This window comes from Stegodyphus dumicola, chromosome 4 (assembly GCF_044657685.1).
Source record: "Stegodyphus dumicola isolate Sdum_Otavi_A_Nest chromosome 4, ASM4465768v1".
NCBI lineage: Eukaryota > Metazoa > Arthropoda > Arachnida > Araneae > Eresidae > Stegodyphus > Stegodyphus dumicola.
Genome location: NC_140771.1, coordinates 59,484,271 through 59,506,088, shown reverse-complemented (window position 1 = coordinate 59,506,088; position 21,818 = coordinate 59,484,271). Strand labels below are relative to the sequence as shown.

General features: G+C 33.1%; 1 protein-coding gene across 2 annotated transcripts in view; it reads right to left on the bottom strand.

Annotated features, from left to right (window-relative positions):
* Nucleotides 1–5,076: 5,076 nt before the first annotated feature.
* Nucleotides 5,077–21,818, bottom strand: part of LOC118194531 (uncharacterized) — a 176,751-nt gene continuing 160,009 nt past the window's right edge. For both annotated transcript variants that reach the window (XM_085814969.1, XM_085814968.1), the window contains one exon: nucleotides 5,077–6,220. In XM_085814969.1, the coding sequence (XP_085671095.1) occupies nucleotides 6,212–6,220 (9 nt within the window). In that variant the 3' untranslated portion in view covers nucleotides 5,077–6,211. The remainder of the gene's footprint in view (nucleotides 6,221–21,818) is intronic.

Below are 21,818 nucleotides of genomic sequence, written 5' to 3'. Positions count from 1 at the left end.
TTGTGTGACACAGTGTGGCAGGATATGGGCCATCCTGCCGCAGCATAGAAATGCAATGCCAGCTGTTGGGCTGTCAGTGATCTATGGCATCTGGCACATAGCAACAGGAAGCGATCATCTGTCATTGTTGTAATCCTCCAGCATCCAAACCCACATCATCTATATAGGGGATTTTATCCCTTTAGTATTGATTCCACAGATTATTGATGACACTATGATGCACATTCAGCTCTCTCGCAATAGCAGATCATCTTGTACCACCTTTCAACATCCCTCCTATGCATTTAATCCTGCAAATGACGTTTTCGGCTCATGTTTTGGTGCTTTAGCTATCTTGCATTACACAGAACAATGGCTGTCTGCGAACTGACGCTCAAGTCCAGCATGCCCCCTTTTAAGGCGTTGTGGTGTGACTGAGGTATTGCTTTTTATGGTAATTTCAGCTGCATATTTCAATTTGGCAATGCAACCTCTACCTCAGAGGCATAGCTAGGGTTTTCAGTGCCCAGAGACAACTGAAAATCTTGCAGCCCTTTCAGTGTGCCAAAAATGAAAAATGTTTCGTTCTAAAATTTCGTAATATCAATTTGGCGCCAATGGATGGCTGCGCCCGGGGACATATGTAAGTGTATTTAGTTCAAAGTCTATTTTAAATAGGCATTTATGTGCTCCATAATTGGATGTATTATGTAGCATGGACACAGTATAATACAAATGTAGATTTTTGCATGCGTCATAATAAGCATGTATTAATGCAACAAGTATTATATTGAGTCCAGGTTTTTTAGTACAATGTGTACAGGTATCTTTATGTTTTATAACGTATGTATTACTTGGTGCGTGCATTTCGTAGTATACATTTAGGTGTTTTTTTTTTTTAATGTGAATCCCAATTTAACATTGTATCAATGCATTGTGTATATTACTTACATAAATGTCCTTTTTAGTATATTTTATGTAGGTAATTAAGTATTTTATTAATTGTATTTATCACATCCATGTGTAGTGTTTGGAATGTAATTCTTATGCACATCATAACTTAATATTATATATGCACAGATTATTCACCTTAAATCAATGTCTTAAGTTAGCTTACTTCATATAGGTAAATGTATTGTATATATGTAACATGTATTGCATGCAAAGTAGTATGCATAGATTCTTATGTGCACCATAAAATTTAATATTTTATATACGCAGTGTATGTTTCTTAATTTTATATACTTTAAACAGGTAATCAAGTATAGTAAGAACTGTGTGTACTACATAACATACATATTATTTTATTTAGTATAATTTACGTATTTTTGTACTTCATATTTTTATATGTATCATCATTTGAATATTGTATCTACGCATTGTGTAATTTACTTAGTTTAATGTAATTTTAGAGTACTTTATATAGGTTTATTCTTTTTCTCGGGTTACTTGATTATACTTTCATTATATTTCAGTCCAATATGTTTATGCATGAGACGTGTTATGGATAAAAATAAAAAAACTTAAACAACATGGTCTTCATGAAAGAATCATGTTTATTCCATAGTGTGATATTACGGTATTATTATTGTGATACTGCTGTTGAATTGAATTTCATGGTTCAAGTGCAAATAACATGATATGGTCAAGTCTTTAATCCGGACTCGTCGGGACTTCGGCGATTCCGGATTATAGATCAACAGTTTAAATGTGGTAAGATGGCATGCAGAAATTATAAAATTAAAAATATGAAACCGTAATTTATGAAATAAAGAGCAATTATGATAATAAAAAAAAATCTCAATATTTATTTGTTTATTTTATTAAACATTTCTTTCAACGTGCGCATGTGTAAAGCATACATTACGCATAGTCGAAATTAGACAATTGCAACCAGAAAACTATTTGATGTGTATTTGTGATATTTATAATGACGAGGAATTTGATTTAAATCATATCAAAGACGGAGTACATCGAGATGAAATACTACATTTAGTAAGGAATTATACGCCGAATAAAATAAAAACATCTTCCCTTAAGATATGTATAGTGCTGACAGATCAATTTCCAATTCATTGCGCGCCGCGACGTCCCCCCTCAGAGGAGCGTGAAATTGATAAACAGATTTCAGAATGGTTAGAGAAACAAAGGATATGCCTTTATACGTTTTTTGCAGCAATTCCACTTTTTGTTTGATGGACATTGAAACATGCTTTCGATTTGTAGATCCTTTGGTAGCTCCGGAATCGGAAATTCTTTTTGACATAATCGAAAGTTCAAACTTACTTTTATAAAATTGCTCTAACAGTCTGCAAAAAAAAAAAAAAATAATAAGCCGGATCCAATTAGAAGATTAATGAACAACACAATCTGCAACATTAACTGAAATAGATAATTTTAGCTTAGCTTATACAGTCCGTTATACATTAAACGCGCATGCATAAACTTATTACGCGCATTCGTGAAGGTATTATGCATTGACGCATGCGCAGAAAGTTTGTAGCTTTGAGGTCTGGATTATAGATCATTCCGGATTATGGACGTCTAGATTAAAGACTTTTGACTGTATTTAATAAATAAAGGTAACAAACAAAATGTTAAAAAAACATGCCTTTGAATGTAATTTAAAATCTGAAGCCTTTAAGATTTTCACTTTCAGTACTGTATTTTCTATTTGGTTTGTCATGCCTTACTTAGTGTATTGTATGTACAGTGGATGGACAAAAATATGGAAACACCTTGTGAAATGCATGTTTGAAAAGAAAGATTGATTTTAATGAAATATGTAGGTGGCGCTGGCGTTTTTGACTACTGACGCCACCTATACAACTTCGTAAATGTGCTAAACAGTTCAGTTGTTGTCGGAGTACTGTTATGTGAGGTCGTCATTGCATTATGTCAGAGTTAACAGACTTCGAACGTGGGCAAATTGTTGGAGCACGTATGGTAGGTGCTTCCGTAAGCAAGGTAGCTGAGGTGTTTAGTGTTTCAAGAGGTACTGTATAGAAGATTTATTCCGCATATTCGAAAAGCGGAAAAACATCATCTGCTAAATCACAGCGCGGACGAAAGTGTGTCCTGAGTGATCGTGACAGACGATCATTAAGGGCAATTGTGACAAAAAATAAGAAGACCACAGCTGCAAAAGTTACAGCTGAAATGAATGTTGTGTTACCGAACCCTGTGAGTACCAAAACAATTAGAAGAGAGCTTCATAAACAGGGAATTGCTGGCCGTGCTGCAATTGAGAAGCCACCCATCAATGATGCTAATGCCCGTAACAGAAAAAGGTGGTATTTAATTCATAAAGCCTGGACTATAGAGCAGTGGAAGCGAGTAATATGGTCTGACGAGTCTTCTTTCACATTGCTTCCCACTTCTGGCCGAGTTTACGTCTGGAGAACGCCATCTCAAGCCTATAATACAGACTGCTTGTTGCCAAGAGTGAAACATGGCGGGGGTTCTGTTATGGTTTGGGCAGCCATATCGTGGTTCTCTGCTAGCCCCATGATAACTGTGTCAGGGCACATGACTGCCAAGACTTATGTGAACATTTTGGCCGATCAAGTTCATCCCATGGTACAAACTTTGTTCCCCGATAGTGATGGTGTCTTCCAAGACGACAAAGCCCCTGTTCACACAGCTCACATTGTCCAGGACTGGTTTTCTGAGCACGAGGATGAGTTGTCCCATCTGCCCTGGCCACCACAGTCACCAGACCTGAATATTATCGAACCTTTGTGGTCAACATTGGAACGGAAAGTGCATCCTCGTTACCCACCGCCAACATCGTTATCTGAACTTGCCACCGTTTTGTAGGAAGAATGGTATAATATTCCCTTGGCAAACATACAGGAACTGTATTTATCCCTTCCGAGAAGACTGCAAGCTGTTTTGGATGCCAACGGGTTTCCTACACCATATTAAGCAAAGAAACTTGTTTTTTTAAAGGTGTTTCCATATTTTTGTCCAACCCCTGTATGTACTTAATAAGGTATTTATGTACTTATTAATTGTTTATAGTATGTAATGTGTGCAATGTATGCTACACATACGAATTTTATGTGCATCAATTTAATATTGTATCTCTGCATTGTGTATTTTATTCAGCTTATTTGGTTATTATTCAGCATCCTATTTGGTGTAATCTATGTAAGTATTTTTACAAATTATAACTGAATACTGAATCTCAGTATTGCATATTTTATTTAGCTTGATATCCAACTTAATGTATCTCAAACAGGTATTTACGTGCTTTGTAACTGTATGTGTTGAATATTATATGCATTGTGTAGTATGCATATGGATTCTTATGCATATGATAATTTAATACTGTACTAAAGCACTGTACACTTCACTTAGTTTAATGTATTTTTATTGTATTTTACATAGATATTTATGCAATTTATAATTGTTTATACTGTGTAGAGTGCACACACACTTTTACGCACATCATAAATTAATACCCTATACATGCATTTCACCTAGTTTAATGCCTATTTAGTGTATTTTATATTGATACACAATTGTGTGTATTACATAGCATGTGCCTTATGTAGCATGAATATAGCCTTTTGAGTGCATCATAATTTAACATCATATTTTCGCATTTTGAATTTTATTTAGTTTAACATTCTTACATGGTGTAATTAAAGAAAGCATGTATATACATAATGATCTATCTAGTACAGTTCATATATCAAACACTTATATGTATTCTTATGTGAATTGAAATTGCGCTCCCACGGCATAATATTCCTGTGTAGTATATTCATATAATAACAATTTTGTGTCCTGTTTTTGTAATATAACCTAGGTCTCCTAAATGACTCAGATGCACTAAGCCTTTATAAGGCCATTGTAATTTCAGAGCAGTTTACAATTAACTCACGAGGTGGCCTTTTGGGAGTTGATGCATTTAGATAAGTGGACAACACAGGATAAATACCTGTTTACCTCTAGTCCAGGTGTCCCCATCCTCTGTCAATTATAACTGACATAAAAAAGAAGATGGACAGCAATCTTAAAAAATATAAAACAACCATTATTGTAGCCTAATGGTAGAACAATTTCCAAACAAACAAAAAAGATATGATGAATTTTTTAAAGTATATATTTCCAACAAAATATGACTTTTTCAGGACATTAAGAACAACATGTGGAGATCAAAATTTATAAGTAATTCAGAAGAAAAAGATGGTTGATATGATGAATAAATGTAAAACTTCTGACAACATATAATATTGTATTATTTTAATACAAATTTATTCAGTTGCCTGCCACTATCTCAATCAAAATTTACTTTTTTATTTCCACATCCAGTACATATCTTATTTCGTTGCAGTATCTACTCTTTGAAAAAGGAGACTTAATATACTTTTCTGATCGAATTAATAAATCAAAATTTTTAAAAATTAATGTATTAAAATATTCATTTTTCAATTTTCATTTTCTGGACTTGACCACACTGGCTTCTGAGCAACGTTTGTAACATTAAAATTGTTACAAATAAATCACTTTAATTTCTGATCTCTTGTAATTTAATAAAATTGCAATTTTATAATACACAAAAATAATAAGAAAATTTAAAATATGGCATATCATGCTAGAAAAATTAAAATATGTTCATGATATATGAAGAGCTGAAATTCTCATTATGAAATTTCTAATATAAATAAAACATGTTTTTTTTACTTTCAAAATTACACTAATAAGATAAAATATAATTTTTTTTCTTCAAAAAATGAGAAAATATTTACACGTACATGATAAATTTAGTAACAGTCATTTCATCCCTTATTTTACTAGACTCAGGATATAGAATCTTCATCCATTGGTCAAATCATGAATATTCAACAATTTTTGCAACAATTATCATACAAAAATTATTATTTACGGTTGCAAACAGAAGTCGGCCCAGATGACAAATAAACTTTTAGCCTCAAGATCATACAAATACCTCATCACATTTACATCAGATAATTTTAAAATATTTTTATTTAAAAATGTATTCAATGAAGTCTTCCTTTCAATAAATACAAAATACTCTTCCTTTGATCTTAACTAAATTAATAAAGTAAAAAAGCATTGTATTCATCATCATCTATCATGAAATGCCATACAAAAAATTATAGGTGATGCTTAATTTTTCATTGCTTTTTGCTCTTACAAACTGTATTCGAAGAAAGAACTTTTCTGATAATAGTTCTTGGTGTCTGATGACTCTGTTCATCTAGATATTCTAAGGTAAGAAAATAAAATTTCAAAAGTGACTTATTATTGACTTTTTTCATACATAAATGCATTTAAAAATCACATTAATTTAAATACATACATAATGGAAAGAAAAAAATGTTGCAAAAGTTAAATATGAATGCAATTTATATATAAATGAAACACTCCAATATTTCTTTAATAAAAAATGAATCTATCACTAAAGGTTTTAAAAATGCACATAAAATACAACTGCTGCAATAACAATAGGAATTTAAAACAGAACTGAATTTAATAACTGAATGCTTAAGTTCATTAATTAATAATCATGATCATTGACACACTTTCTTGCTACACTTTTGTGAACACTGCAATACATGTCATAAAAAATCATTCCAAATTATCAAAATCAGAAGAAACTATTTTGGGTTGATATAAAATATAACAATATTTTAATTGACATTACTATATTATTTTATTCACAGACTTCATTCCAGATCTTCTGAAAAGTGATATTCTGCCTTTAAAGTTGATCTGGATAGTATGCTATTTTTATGGCAGTTTCTTACATTTTAACTACAATTCACTTTTAAATTGTATTTATTTCAGTGTTCTCAATTTTAAAATCTTTTTAAATATTACTATCTTGATCAGTTAGATTTTGCTTAATAAAATTCCCTATTGAATTTATTATAAAGATAACTGTTTTCACAACTTCCTTTTATAACAGTCAAAAGTATCTAAAATGAGACAGTTCATACTCTACAATGCATGCTATGATGGAAAAAAATTCAGAGACCTTAATTAGATTTAAATTGAAATAACCATTCCCGAGCTGATAACAATTTTCTCAGCATTTTAAAGTAAATTTGCAAATTAGAAATCAATTGCTTCAAACCGAATGATGTTTATCTGCAAGAATTATAGTAATGATATCTGCTAGATCTAATTAAATGATATCATACATAATGAGGTAGTACAATTGATGGTATAAAGCTCTCATAGCTTGTTGGCCTCATATAACTGAAAAATGAAAGAAAAAAAAAAAAAAAAAAAAAAAAAAAAAACGAGTGCATGTAATACTGAATTTGAAAATTAGGATATGTTAGATGACTTTTAATGCGTATAACTGTTAGTCACTTCATGAATCTTTGAGGCCAAATATAACTAATAATAATATCTTAAATTAAGAGTTACAATATACGAGGGCTATCCAGAAAGTAGATTACGTTTTGGAATAAAAAAATAAACAAAGTATAGGAAACAAATTTTATTATATACAGATGAAAGCCACACTCAAATACTACTTTTCTACATAGTCACCATACAAATTAAGGCATTTATCGTAGCGATGTACGAGCTTGGAAATTCCTTCGTCGAAAAATTCGGCCGCCTGCGCCTTCAACCACTTCGTTACCTCTTCTTGCAGCTGTGCGTCGTCATCAAAACGCTGCATGGCCAGCCACTTCTTCATTGCTGGGAATAGGTGGAAGTCGCTCGGTGCCAGGTCGGGACTGTACGGCGGATGAGGAAACAACTCCCACTTAAAAGATTCAAGAACTTTACGAGTGACATTTGCCGTGTGGGGCCGGGCGTTGTCGTGAATCAACAAGATCTTAGAGCTCAACATTCCTCTGCGCTTGTTTTGAATTGCTCTTCTGAGTTTTTGGAGAGTTTGGCAATACCTTTGAGAGTTTATTGTAGTGCCTCTTTCCAGGAAGTCCACCAAAATTACACCTTTTCTGTCCCAAAAAACAGTCGCCATCATCTTCCTTGCCGACATTGTTTGCATGCATTTCTTGGGTTTTTGGGGAGAACTTGTGTGCCCCCACTGCATTGATTGCAATTTCGTTTCACAGTTCACACGTTTCACCCATGTTTCGTCACCAGTAACGATGCGATCGAGTAAAGAGTCACCATCCTTATGGTAAGCATCCAAAAAGTTCAACGCTGCAGCCATTCGCTGATTTTTGTGGTCCTCTGTCAAGATTTTTGGAATCCATCTTGCACAAAACTTGTGGTAACCAAGCTTTTCGCTGATGATTTCGTGCAACAAACTTCGCGAAATTTGTGGAAAACTCAAAGAAAGTTTCGTTATTGTGAAATTTCGATTTTCACGGACTTTAGCATCGACTTTTTCGAGAAGTTCGGCGGTCACTATGCTGGGTCTCCCACTTCGATCTTCGTCGTGAACATTGGTTCGGCCATTTTGAAATCTTATGACCCACTGACGCACTCCACCTTCAGTGATAATGTTGTCCCCATACACTTCACGAAGCTGCCGATAGATTTCTATCGGTTTACAGTTTTTTGCAGTCAGAAACCTTATTACTGAGCGCACCTCGCAGGATTTTCAATTAACGCAGACATTTCAAACCGTCACAGTATCTGAACGGAGCACAGCACGAACCTCTCACTAGCACGGCTAGATGCAGACTGAGCTGCGCAACGCTCTGACCCCAAGATGGCCGCGCTAGCCCCGCCCCTAGCGGACACAGACGGAAACGTAATCTACTTCCTGGATGGCCCTCGTAATTAATTTTGGAGCTCTGTCTATACAAAGTCATGCAAACAGCAAAAAATATAAGACCCTGGTTGCAAATTCACCAGATAATTTCGAAAAATAGAATTTCCAATTATTTCAAGAAATAACAACTACATTTCAGTATACTGAAAATTCCAGTATCAGGGAACATCAGATGTACTTGTGAAAATGCAAAGCAAACATTATAGCTTTGCAACCATGTAAGGAACAAGGAAAATTATTTAAGCAGATTTTTATAACTGTACTTATCTAACAAAAAAATTTCCTGAATTATGAAAAAAAAATTATAATAATAAATGGCATTCTCTTTAGAAACATCAGCCTTCCCCCCCCCTGAATTAAACACATAAAAGCAAAATGGGGGAGGGGATTCAAACAGTTTCTACTATGTTCCATCAAATTAGGTTAGGTTAAGATGCACTGGTATTGAAAGAACAGTTTCCATATTCAAATAATACATGAACACATATATAAAGAATTATATCTGAAGGCTGTAACAAAGTAATGCAACAGTCAATCTAAGTTTACTATTAATCAACCCATACTGTACAAAGTCATATACTGTTGAAATGAACCTTTTTCTATATAAATGTGTAAGTAACCTTTTCATGATTGCAAATAAATAATGGATATGAAGTACGAACAACATGCCCTCATTGAGTTGCTGACAACAGAAGAAAATAATCTATTGAACATTCATAAAAGGCCACAAGTTCTTTATAAAGAAAGTGTCATTGATAAGAGCAATGTGCACAGAACGGATTAAAAAGGGATGACAGATTAACACTCAAGACAAACAATGCACTGAAAGGCCATCAAGAGCACACCTGAAATTTTCAGATAGGATTTTGACAGCTGGGTTCAACAACAGCACAAATGCATCGTCTGCAGCGAAAATTATGTTGAATAGTACTTTCTTACAGAGAAAATGTCAGTCCAATAACACGGAGATCCCTTAAAAATACCTCTTCATGTAATGATATTATTGTAAATATACAACAGTCTCTCGGAGATCTGGAGAAGTGTGTTTCAGTGCTTTTTTACATTTGTCCGTGGTCACTTGGGTAATTATGGAAATGAGACAGCTGATTGGCTTGCTAAGAATGCAACTAAAAATTATATTTATGTTGATGTAAATATTCCAAAATCTTACTTAAAAAAAAAAAAAACTTCTTTTTTCTTCAATGGCTAGACAGCCCAGGATGAGCCCTTGCGTTCCTCAGAATTGAATTCTAAGCTCTTCTATTTCTGGCCATGGACATCCAATTGGTTATTTTTAAAATTCTTAAGCCTGTTTCCAAACAGTCGAGCGACCTAAGTTTAGGTCTCCGTTTTTTTCGGATGCTGAATGGTCTGGCCGAGATGATCTTTTTAGTTACTCGATTTTCATCCATTATGCACAGCTGTTCTGCCCATTTAATTCTCTGAATAATTATATATTTTATTATATCTATTTCTTTAAAAGATTTATAGAGTTCAGAGTTAATTCTTCACCAAAAATACTTCTCAAAATTTTTCTTTCAAAGACAGAAATGATACTTTTAGCTTTTTCTGTCATTGCCTATGTCTCTGCAGAGTATGTAAGAATGAGTCTGATTAAGCTTTTGTAAATTAAATTCTTTGTTTTTCTGCTAGTGAAGTTAGACTTCAAGTATTTTTTGAGACCGAAAAAACATTGGTTAGCATTTGTATCCACGAGTATTAATGTTGAAGTCTTTTATGATTTTTTGGAGGGCAAGGTTAAAAAGCAAGCAGGCCAGTGCATCCCCCTGTCTGAGTCCATTTGAAACAACAATAGGCTCAGAAAGATTATTCTGGATTTTTAACCCTAAGTTTTGTCTCAGAGTAATGGTGATTAAATTTATAAGTTTTTCAGGCATTGCAAATTCCCTCATAGCTTCAATTAAATATTTTCTGTTTATTGAATCGTAGGCAGTCTTGAAATCAACAAAAAGGTGGTGTGTTGCAATGCCATATTTGTTAGTTTTTTCCAAAATTTGCCTAATGTTAAAGATTTATTCTGCTGTAGATCTTTCTTTGCGAAAACCACATTGGTAATCACCTACAATAATTTTTGTATAAGTTAAAAGTATACTGGAAAATAGTTTGTAAAAAACACAAAGGAGACCAATTTCCCTGTATTTTGTACATTCCAAAATGTCTCCTTTTTTGTATATAGGACAGATGATGCTCAGTTTCTAATCTTTGGGTAAAACTTCTTGGTTCCAAACTGATTTGATGAGGTGATGTACTTTCTCAATGTTTTGACCTGCAGGTCATTCAACAAGTTACTAAAGTGCTCATTCCACCTGTGAAGTACCTCTTTTCAATCATTTAGAATGATGTTGTTTTTGTCTCTACAGGCAATGGTTCTAGGCTTAAAATTTTTGCGACAAGATTAATTTCATGATAGAAAGCATTGCTTTCATTGAACCACATCAGATGTTCAACATCCTTAAATAGGTCATCGTGAAAAATTCTCAAGTCAATGGATCTTCTCCTGTAGTCTAGATCTCTTATATTCCTCAACAGAGAGTCTTGAATGTCATTTCTGGACCATATTTTTATAAGCAACTCTTTTTGCCTCTGTTACAAGGAAGCATTCATTATCAAACCAATCCCTTGGTTTATGTTTTTCCATATATCCTAGTGTGTTGTCAGCTGAGCGTATGATGAGCAAACTCCACTTATTTTAAACTTTGAGCAAACTCCACTCACTTTGAGCAAACTCAGTCATGTCTTATTTCAAAAAAAGCTAAAATGATTGAGCAATGGAACTGTGATTATATCTATTTTGATAAGGGATCTGTTACAAAAACATTCTTCCCAACAATTTTTGAAAGACTGAAAAGTAAGGACTAGTTGCTCAATTTTAAAGTTACGCAATTTTTGTCTGGACATTTTATTTTAAACCTTGTAAATGATTTCTTTATAAATTTTTATACTTACTTTTTTTCCCCTTTGTGTATGATTTCATTGTATTATTGAAAATTGATGTTATTACTTAAAATTTTGTCTTTTTTTACTTACGATTTGTAAGTCTCGTGTGATACTTTGTGGTGCATGAGGATTTCTTTTAATAATAATAATAATAATTTTAAAAAATTGAGATTTGGGTGATTTGTGCTAGTTAATTAAAATGTTAGGTTAATTTTTCAATGCTTTCAGTTTGAAATACTTAAGTATTTAATAAAAGAAAATGTAATTTAAATTGGATGCAATGAAGTAACATAGACTGTAATGAGGTTTATTAATACATATTCAGTTATGCTTGGTACATTTTTGCTGATTAGCACTATACTCGGCACATTTTTGCTGAGTCATGTATTCCAGAGGGTGTGATATGTTAGATAGCTAAGCTCTAGATCAGCAATTCTCAGCTGGTAGTATGCAAGAGAAAAATAGGTGGTACGCAAAGAAGCAAAGTATTTTTAACAACTAAACTCAAAAATCTCCTGAAGAAAAAGAACAATTGATAGAAGTTTTCTGCAACCAAAATCTAACTGAAGATTTCAAAAATAACACACTTGTTAATTTTTGGCTGCACGGGAAAAAGAACTTAAACACATTTCACGCTATTAAATTTTTACTGCCTTTTTTGTGCAACCTATTTGTACAAGGATTTTCTTCTATGTTATACTTGAAAAATAAATATAGAAGAAATTTACAAGTGGATCCTAATTTACGGTTAAAACTAAGTAAAATAAGACCAGACATAAAGACATCTCTCTTAAACAGCCCCAAATTTCACACTAAATTTTAGAACTATTCACAATAAAATTCTGCACAGAATTAACTAATTCTCACACTAAAATTCACACAAAGTTTTAGAAATTTTAGTATAACTTAAATTTTGATAATTAAAATAGTAACCAATTTTTAATCTAATAATTTATGTGCATATTTAATACAAATAGCCAATAGGTTGTGCAAATGGCAAAATACAATTTTCTTTTATATTTCTATTGAGAAGTTGGAGGATGGTCATTGCAATATATAGTGGTGGTATTAGGGTTTTTCAATTTTTGTTTAGATGGTACGCATTAGTCAAAAGATTGAGAACTACTGCTCTAGATTATTAGTCTACACAAAAATATTTATTGAGACGGATGTCAAGCAAAACATAAAAAAAAAGAGGCCTCATATTTTTATATTACATTTAAATAAATTGTTTTGCGTTTCTTTAACATTTTGTGTGTTACCATTATTTATTAATTATCATGTTCTTCTCAATTACACCATAAAATTCAGTTCAACAATATCAACTAACTGGGCAGGATATGCCAAAGCTCTAAACAACACTTAATACCCTACCATACAATACATTCGAGGAATGAGTTAGATGCTTTTACAGAAGAACTAATTGAAGAACTCCACAATGCACTATTGAACAAAAGCAAATCTGTAAGAGAAGATAAGAGGTACAAACACATTAGAAATAGAAACCAAGTTCGCAAGCAATGGCAGCGCTTCAGATGTCCCACGGGTAAAATCTTATTAAATCAACTCAACCAGCAAGTCAGGACTCTACTAAAAACACATGCACAACTCGACTGGGCCAGACATTTAGAATCACTCTCTACAGATGATAATTCACCGTAGAGTGCTGTTTCTAAATGTAAATGTTGAACATGAATATTCCGCTCATTAACGGCCCCTCTGGGATCGCTTACACTGATTTTGAGAAAGCTGAGTCTATTGCAGATCACTACGCTTCTCAATTTCGTACACACAACATCTCACACCCTCAAACAGAACACTCAATTATGTCCCTCATTACCCAATTCCAATCAAAAACACACACAAACAACACACCTTTAGTCATGCCTTCAGAAGTTTTTAGTTATATCGAGAAGAGAAAAAAACTGGAAAAGTCCCGGTTTGGACAAGATCAGCACCAAAATGATCAAGGAGATGGGAGCAAAGATTCTTTGTAAATTCACTAAACTTCTAAATGCAATGCTAAGGCTGCAATATTTTCCGACAATTTGGAAAACAGCAATCATTTCTCCGATTCTGAAACCAAGAAAAGACCCCACCCTGGCTGCATCATACAGGTCGATAAGCCTCTTATCGACCCTGAACAAAATAGCAGAAGCTGTTATACTGAAAAGAATTCAAGTTTTCCTGCAGGATAACAACATTCTCATCCCACAGCAGTAGTGTTTAAGAAGCAAGCATTCGAGCACCCACCAACTCTATCGTGTCACAGAGATGATTGCAAATGTATTCAGGTAGAAACTTATCACTGGAGCTCTCTTTCTTGATATTTCGAAAGCCTTTGACTGTGTATGGTTACACGGCCTCACCTACAAATTAATCACTCTGAGTTTCCCAAACTACATCATAAACCTCTTTAATTCCTATCTTTACGATAGACACTTTGGTTCGTTATAACAATACTCACTCCACATGAAAAGTAACTTCTGCTGGCTTGCCACAAGGAAGTTCACTTTCACCCACTTTATTTTCAATTTATACGAACAACATCCCACACAATCCCCTCACTACCCTAGCACTTTATGCAGATGACATTGCGATCCTTTAACAAAATGCGTCTGTGGCCACCGTTGTACAAACATTACAAGAACACATCCATGCACTAGAGTCCTGGATGATAAAATGGAAGATAAAAACGAATGTTGATAAGTCTGAAGCTGTTTACTTCACCTATAAAAGGAGCATAGACTTGGACATCACTCTCAAGATGTATGATGTCAGCATTCCCTGGCCCAAGCAAGTCAAATACCTCGGTGTCATATTAGACCAAAAACTCACATAGACCTCACACATTACATATATCTTAAATAAGTTTTGGGGTAATAAAGCTCTACTCAACCCCTTAATTGCCCGAAACTCTGTTTTACCTACTGAAAATAAACTCCATGCTGTGACCAATTATTACCTACGCCTGTCCTGTCTGGGGTTTTGTGTGTAAAATTAGAATGTTAAAAATCCAGCAAAGGCAAAATATAAAGTTCAGAAGAATGACCAATAGTCCCTTGGTTTTTCAGAAATGAGGTGATTCATAACGAACTGGATATTGATAAAATTAATGTGTGCATAGCAAAAATAGCGAAGAAATTCTTCAATAATATTGAAAAATTCCAAAATAGCTCCATCCCCAGATTGAACTATGACTATGCAAGCAATGACAATAGGAAAAGACCAGGAGTGGTCCTTCTCCACCCAAATGATTGAAACTTAATGTGCTGGTACATTTAGTATCAAACCTCTGCCCCCCAATCTCTTTTACATTTAAAAAAAAAACTGTATATATATATTTTAACTTCTTGCATTTAATTTCATGCATATAATTTAATTTCATGCATATAATTTAATTTCTTTCGACACGCATAAGTGTCGCCATCTAAGATCAATTTGATGCATTTATTTCTTCCTCATTTTTAAATTACACCTGTTGAGATAGCATTTCTCAGTATGTACTATTATTCTGGAATGATTTTTTTAATAAGTCCTTTTCAATAGCTGTTTAGGCCTACCTTTTTATTACACTCCACGATCCTTTTACTTGAATGTTAATATTGTATTTCACCTTTTACTTAATTATGTTGTCAATATGACCCTGACCAATGCCTGAGTTTCAAGTTAATGCACTTCATTTCCATCCACCCCATTGGATCTTTTACACCAGTAGCTCCTCTCTCCACCCATGCATCGACCATTTAAGCCATTGATGCCCGGATAACAGCATGCCATTCTATCGGCTCTGCTAATTTATTATGTTATCTGATCAAGTAGCCATTATTGCTTTCTCGTCACCTTCGGACATTGTACATCTGAGCAACTGAACTGACCTACCAATCTGTATGTGCGAGAGACTCATCACTCAATTTCGCAAGATTTTCTCTCTTCTGGTTTTGCCATGATATGTTTTTTCCGCACAAGTTACACACAAGATGCAGCTACCAGCCTAGGAGCCTGACAAAAGTGTGCAAACACCTGAGCCTTCAACAATATCACAAAATAATTTAAAAAAGAGCATATCTTTAGAATTTCTGATACACAGTCTTGCACGCTGGAGATAAAAATGTTTCCCTCCTTGTACAGTGTTGCCATTGCTCGCTTTGAAATCGCTGAGTTTCTTAACCAAAAACTCATAAATGCTTTACAAAATATGAAATAGATAATAAAATTAATTCCAAACTTGAGCTTCCCATATTTGGAGGGAGGATTACACTATTCAAGATTTGATGGCTCTAGGTATCATCGTTTTATCACAATGTGAGAAATATACCTACATTTACACAGATTCTTCATTATTTAATTTCTTTAACTATAATATAGGGTGATAATATTTGGTGGCAACAATTTAAAAAATGAAACACCACAAAATGCCAAACAACCTTAGGGCTAATTAAGTATATGAATAAATAGATTCTAGAATGAAAATATTAGAATAATAACAATAATAAACAAAAACTCCAAAGAATCTGCAACAGGCTTATTAGCATAAGATGTAACTTAATTGAAATAACACATTTGTACAGATTATAGTTTTGTGAAAATTAAAAAGAATAACAATACATGATTTAGTATGCTATGAAATGCAAAGTAGTTATATTCAACTGGATGTAAAATGACATACATACACACACACACACACACTATATATATATATATAAGGTTAATATTATTACTCGAAATAAATTATCTCAAAGTAATGTAAAAAAAAAGTTTTACCAGGAAATAATTCAAAATTGCAAGTTAACTTTATGAGGATCATTTAATTTTCATAAAAATCACCACAGAAGTACCTATTGTTTTACTAAGAAACTTGATTAACTTCTAAACAGAATATGCAATAAAAATCATATACAAGCTAGTGCTGCTAAGTTTTTTAACACATTTAAAACATCACTGAATTTTAGCAATCAACTTTCATATATAAGTCGAGTTTGTAATATTCAACTTACATATGAACACACACACACACACACACATATATATATATATATAAGGTTAATATTATTACTCGAAATAAATTATCTCAAAGTAATGTAAAAAAAAAGTTTTACCAGGAAATAATTCAAAATTGCAAGTTAACTTTATAAGGATCACTTAATTTTCATAAAAATCACAACAGAAGTACCTATTGTTTTACTAAGAAACTCGATTAACTTCTAAACAGAATACGTAATAAAAATCATATACAAGCTAGTGCTGCTAAGTTTTTTAACACATTTAAAACATCACTGAATTTTAGCAATCAACTTTCATATATAAATTGAGTTTGTAATATTCAGTACCTAACATATAAATTTCAGTATAACAAATAACTACAAAAAATAGGTATAACCTCAGCTCATCACATAGATAGGAGCAAACAATAAAAGATTTTGGCTAAATGTATCATTCTTAACTTTCTTCCCAGCCCAGGTTTTGTTTAGATGTAGAATCAAACTTTTTTTTTAGTTACATGGTTTTATTTAAATGCACTAATAGTGAAAATATAGGCTACCTGCTTAAAGGAAGGGATACTTTTGTAAAAGACTCTTTAAAGAAAACTTGCTCTTATTAATTTTACATATGGAAAATTCACACATAATCAGTCCATTCACTGGAATTTGAATTAGAAAAAAACTATTCAGTCATCTTACTGCTCAGTAATTGATATGCAACCACTGATTTTATTTTCAGTTTCATATGACCAGACTATTATAATAACTTTAAAAAATATTTTTTACATTATAAAGTATATACCTAAAACTGTGTAACTTAAAACTTTTTATATATTTTATTTTCAGGTTAAAGAATGCAGAAAAATTTTGAAGAAAGTGATTTTATTTTTGCTTCAGTTTTTTTAAAAATTATTTTTCGGTTGTTCAGACTCATGTAGGGGATGGTACAATGCAACTGTTTTAATTCCCCCCCCCATCTTAGTTTGAAAACTGTATAGTATCAGGAATATTGATCTGTCCTACCAATTAACTGGAATGGGAAATTGAATTATTTCTGTCCATCTCCCTGATAAGAACAAAAACAATTCAATTCAACAATTCTAATATTTTGGCCATTTAACCTGAACTTTTGATAAAGTTTTAAATTTGTTTTTACCAGTTCTCAATTTCTTATTTTACTTTTTTTGTAATACTTCAGAAGGTTATAATTTTAGTATTTCATAAAATTTATTTATAATACATTTTTGCTGCTAAAGTGCAATTATTTTTTGGTTTAGATAGTATTTATATTTTTAAAGATTTTTCTTATATATATTTATACATATACACACATAAATAATGATACAGGATTGATCCACTTCCAAATTCATGTTATACACTGCTGGAATTAAAATTGCTATACTATGAAGGCAGCATGCAGCAAATGTCAAATTTGCAGGAAAGGCACTACAAGATGGGATATGCAAATGATTACCATTCCAGCACATGTGCACAAAGTAGGTATAAATTATGCCATCTGCATCAGGTATAAATTGCAAAGCAGAGTTCTCATTAGGAAATCGCATTCGAATGTTGTTTGTTAGCGTAAGGTCACGTTATGAATAATGTAAGAAAGGGAAACTCCTACCAGCACATGTCAGAAGCTGACCATGGCAGGATCATAGCCGACCAAGACTGCAGTTTATTGTTCTATGACACTGCAGTCTGTATTGGTCGGAATCCCATGGCTGTCAGGCAGATAAGGAATCAACGAGGCCAACAGAGCTATACTAAAAACCATGTAGGTTCTTAGTGGACCTGGGGCTGTGACACCAGAGAAGATATACATGTTGTCTTCTCAACAGCTTTGTGAGTTTGTACAGCCATGTTGCAAACTATGAGATAGGAACTTTGTCTACAGTGGTACAATGAATGACATCACTGGACACAGGAGTATCACCATGCTATCTTTCTAGATGAATCCTGATTCCGTGTACAGCATCATGACGGACATATCCATGTGTTAAAGCATCAAGGAGAATAAATGATGTGATCTTGCATTTGTCATTGTCATGTGAGCCCAGCACTTGGCATACTGGTATGATGTACCATTTGGGTACATGTTCTAGTTACTTCTTGTTTGCATAACCAGCAATGTGGACAGCTGGCATTAAATTTCTGATGTGTTAAATCAAAGTCCTTGTAAGAGGTTGGTGGAAGAGGTGTGGGAGACTTTCAGATACCCCCTGGGATGTTCTTCCTAAACACAAGGGTAGAAGTTTAACAGTTAGCTAGATTCAGCAATACCTCAGTCAGTTGTTCTACAGAGGTGCTGGCTTAGCTTCTGCTTGTATCTGCATTAAAGCAGTGCTATGCCCTGTCTTACAGGCTTGCGTTATATTATCTTTCAACAAGGCAATGCACGACTGCATGTTGCCTGTGCTGTCGTGACATTCATCGATAAAGAGAATGTTAGAATGTTACTTGACCAGCAAGTTCTCCAGATCTATTACCTATTGAGAATGTCTCATCATGGGATGCTGAAAGACTGGAATGCCACCACGATGATGAACACTGGGATAAAACTGAAGCAACATAGAACGAAGTATCTGTATTTGTCATCGAAGCTCAGTGCGACTTGATGCCCAGCTGTATCACAGCCATTGTTGCTACCACAGGAGGGAGCTCTTTCTTTGAATTTTGCATGCTGTGTGCACCCCAAATGACCTTCAAATTTAGTCATCTCATCCTTACATTATACTATACATGCACAATAAGTAAGATTCTGTTATTTGCTCTACTTAGTGGTACAGCAATTTCAGTGGCCAGCAGCGTATATTGCAAAAATATTCTAGCTAAAAAACATTAGTTTGTAGATACAGCATATACACTGAAATGCATCTGTGCAAAAAGATTTTTAAATTCTACACTTATAATGAATGCAATCTGAAAACATTGGATACAGTAGAACACATAAGCTTCCATCAAAGATTATAATTCCATGATTTTTTATAGCAATATTTTAGAAATTCATGCAATGAAATATAAACTTAAAAAACAATTGAGCAGAAAACGAAGCTTAATGATGGAATATTTCATTTAACTTTTTTTTTTATTTATAACTGTATGTATGTCTATATATATGTCTATCATTTAATAACAATACATTTTTTGGTCCTATTTTTTGGTATATCTGGAAAACTGCAGTAACCACAAATGGATTCCCACTCTTCCTAAACATCTCCAGACTATAGACTCTAGACTAAAAAAATTGATAACACTTCTCATGGGACAACTGCCAAACAACAAAGTTGGAGCCTTGGAGATTGACAATTTTTAACTGCCTTAGATTCAGCATGTATGTTTAGTTTTTCAAGTTCTGTTAAGAAAATCATTCTGAATATTCTTATTTTATTTTAGTATTATTCAAATAAATAAATAAAATAAAAATATCTCACTACCATTTAAGTATTGTGTGAAGGTACTTTTTTCTTGCAATAATATTTAGTTTCAGCTAAAACAAATGTTACATATCAAGGGTAACATGAAAAATAAGTCTTTGGCAACAAATGATAATAGTTTGACTTTTTTTCTCCACAAAAACTATCTCACTAGTAAAAACACATTTCCGACACAAAAAGAAGCAATAAAATATTCTCGTAAGGTGTTTTACCCAGACCACATAGCACCATTGAATATTCATTTTAACATAGTTCTTAGAAAAATTATATGGTCAAATACTTGACTAGTACTGTTGCAACAAAAGATGAATTGGAAATGAAGCAGAGTTTCTGATGCAAAATGTGAGGAAGGAAGTAATGTGAATCATGGCAATCTCTAAATGACTTGGAAGTTACAATCACACATGCACAGCAAAAAAAGAAAAATAAAGTGAAAAAAGGATTCATCCACTTCATAGCCTAGCCTTTTGTTATCACAATCCAGTATCTGCTCCACAATCAGAACTTTGTGCTCATTGTTTATGATTCCTTCTAGTCCTTTCATTGCATACATGTGTACAACACAGAATTGGTTGCGAAGAATTGCTTTAGGAAATAATATCTTTCAATTTATTTAACTTTGGGTTAAAAGCTTTGCATATACATAATGCAGGCAAATAGTTTTCATATACAGTCAAATACCGAAAATCCGCCTCTCAAAATATAAACATTCAGTTTATAGGTTCCGGAAACCGCAACATTGAATACGAAATATCGGGAAAAAAATTCCTACCGAATAATGACATCTTAATTACTGAATAACAACGAGTCATAACAGAAATACCAAATCATTGACATCATGATAAAAGTGTTTTCCCCTCTAATCTGCATCGAGATAAGAAAGCAGACGATTCACTCAACTCTTCTTTCAAGTTCACAATTCACCTTGTTGTATTTTCTGAGCTTTGTTATTTCACGAGATTATTTAGTGCTGCCTTTTTTTTTATCTGGATATTTTGTGGATAAATTAAGAATATTTTAAATTTCAGCCCTTTTAAATACAATTACAGATAAGAAACGCACTCATGATTTTACTGCTTGCAACATTGAAAAACTTAAACATGTTGCATTGACGGTAATGCAAAAAGTGCAAATTCTGCAAAAGATGGAGACAGGTGCTACTCCTCGGTTTATAGCAGAATCATATGGAATTGCGATACAATTGTGTATTATGATATACGGAAAAATAAAGAGAAGCTGTTGAAATTTTACAGCAACAATGATTCTAACACTGGAAACCAAAACCGAAAATCTTTGCATGAGGCGAAATCGGCAAACCTCAATGCTGTGTTTATAATACAATGAATAATGTAATCAATTTATATATGTAATAATAATTTAATGCATATAATAAGTTATTGCAATAATGTATATAATAATTTAATTAAATGTATCTAATACACCTTATTTATTTTGCACTTTTCGTCTGAATATTATGATTTATCTTTTCTGTCATGAAAACTGCAAAATCCGCACCTCTGGTATTCAAGCTTTGCGGATTTCTGCTGTAATAATAAATATGCATCAATTAATTCCTAGATTTTCCAACACTGTGATGCTTTTTATATTGCCTGAAAATTTTTTACATTATTTTGAGAGTTCAGACTAGGCTTAAGAATGAATTAAAATTTTTCCATATAATTGCTGTTGTTTTGGAATGTATTACCTTTGGTATGTAAT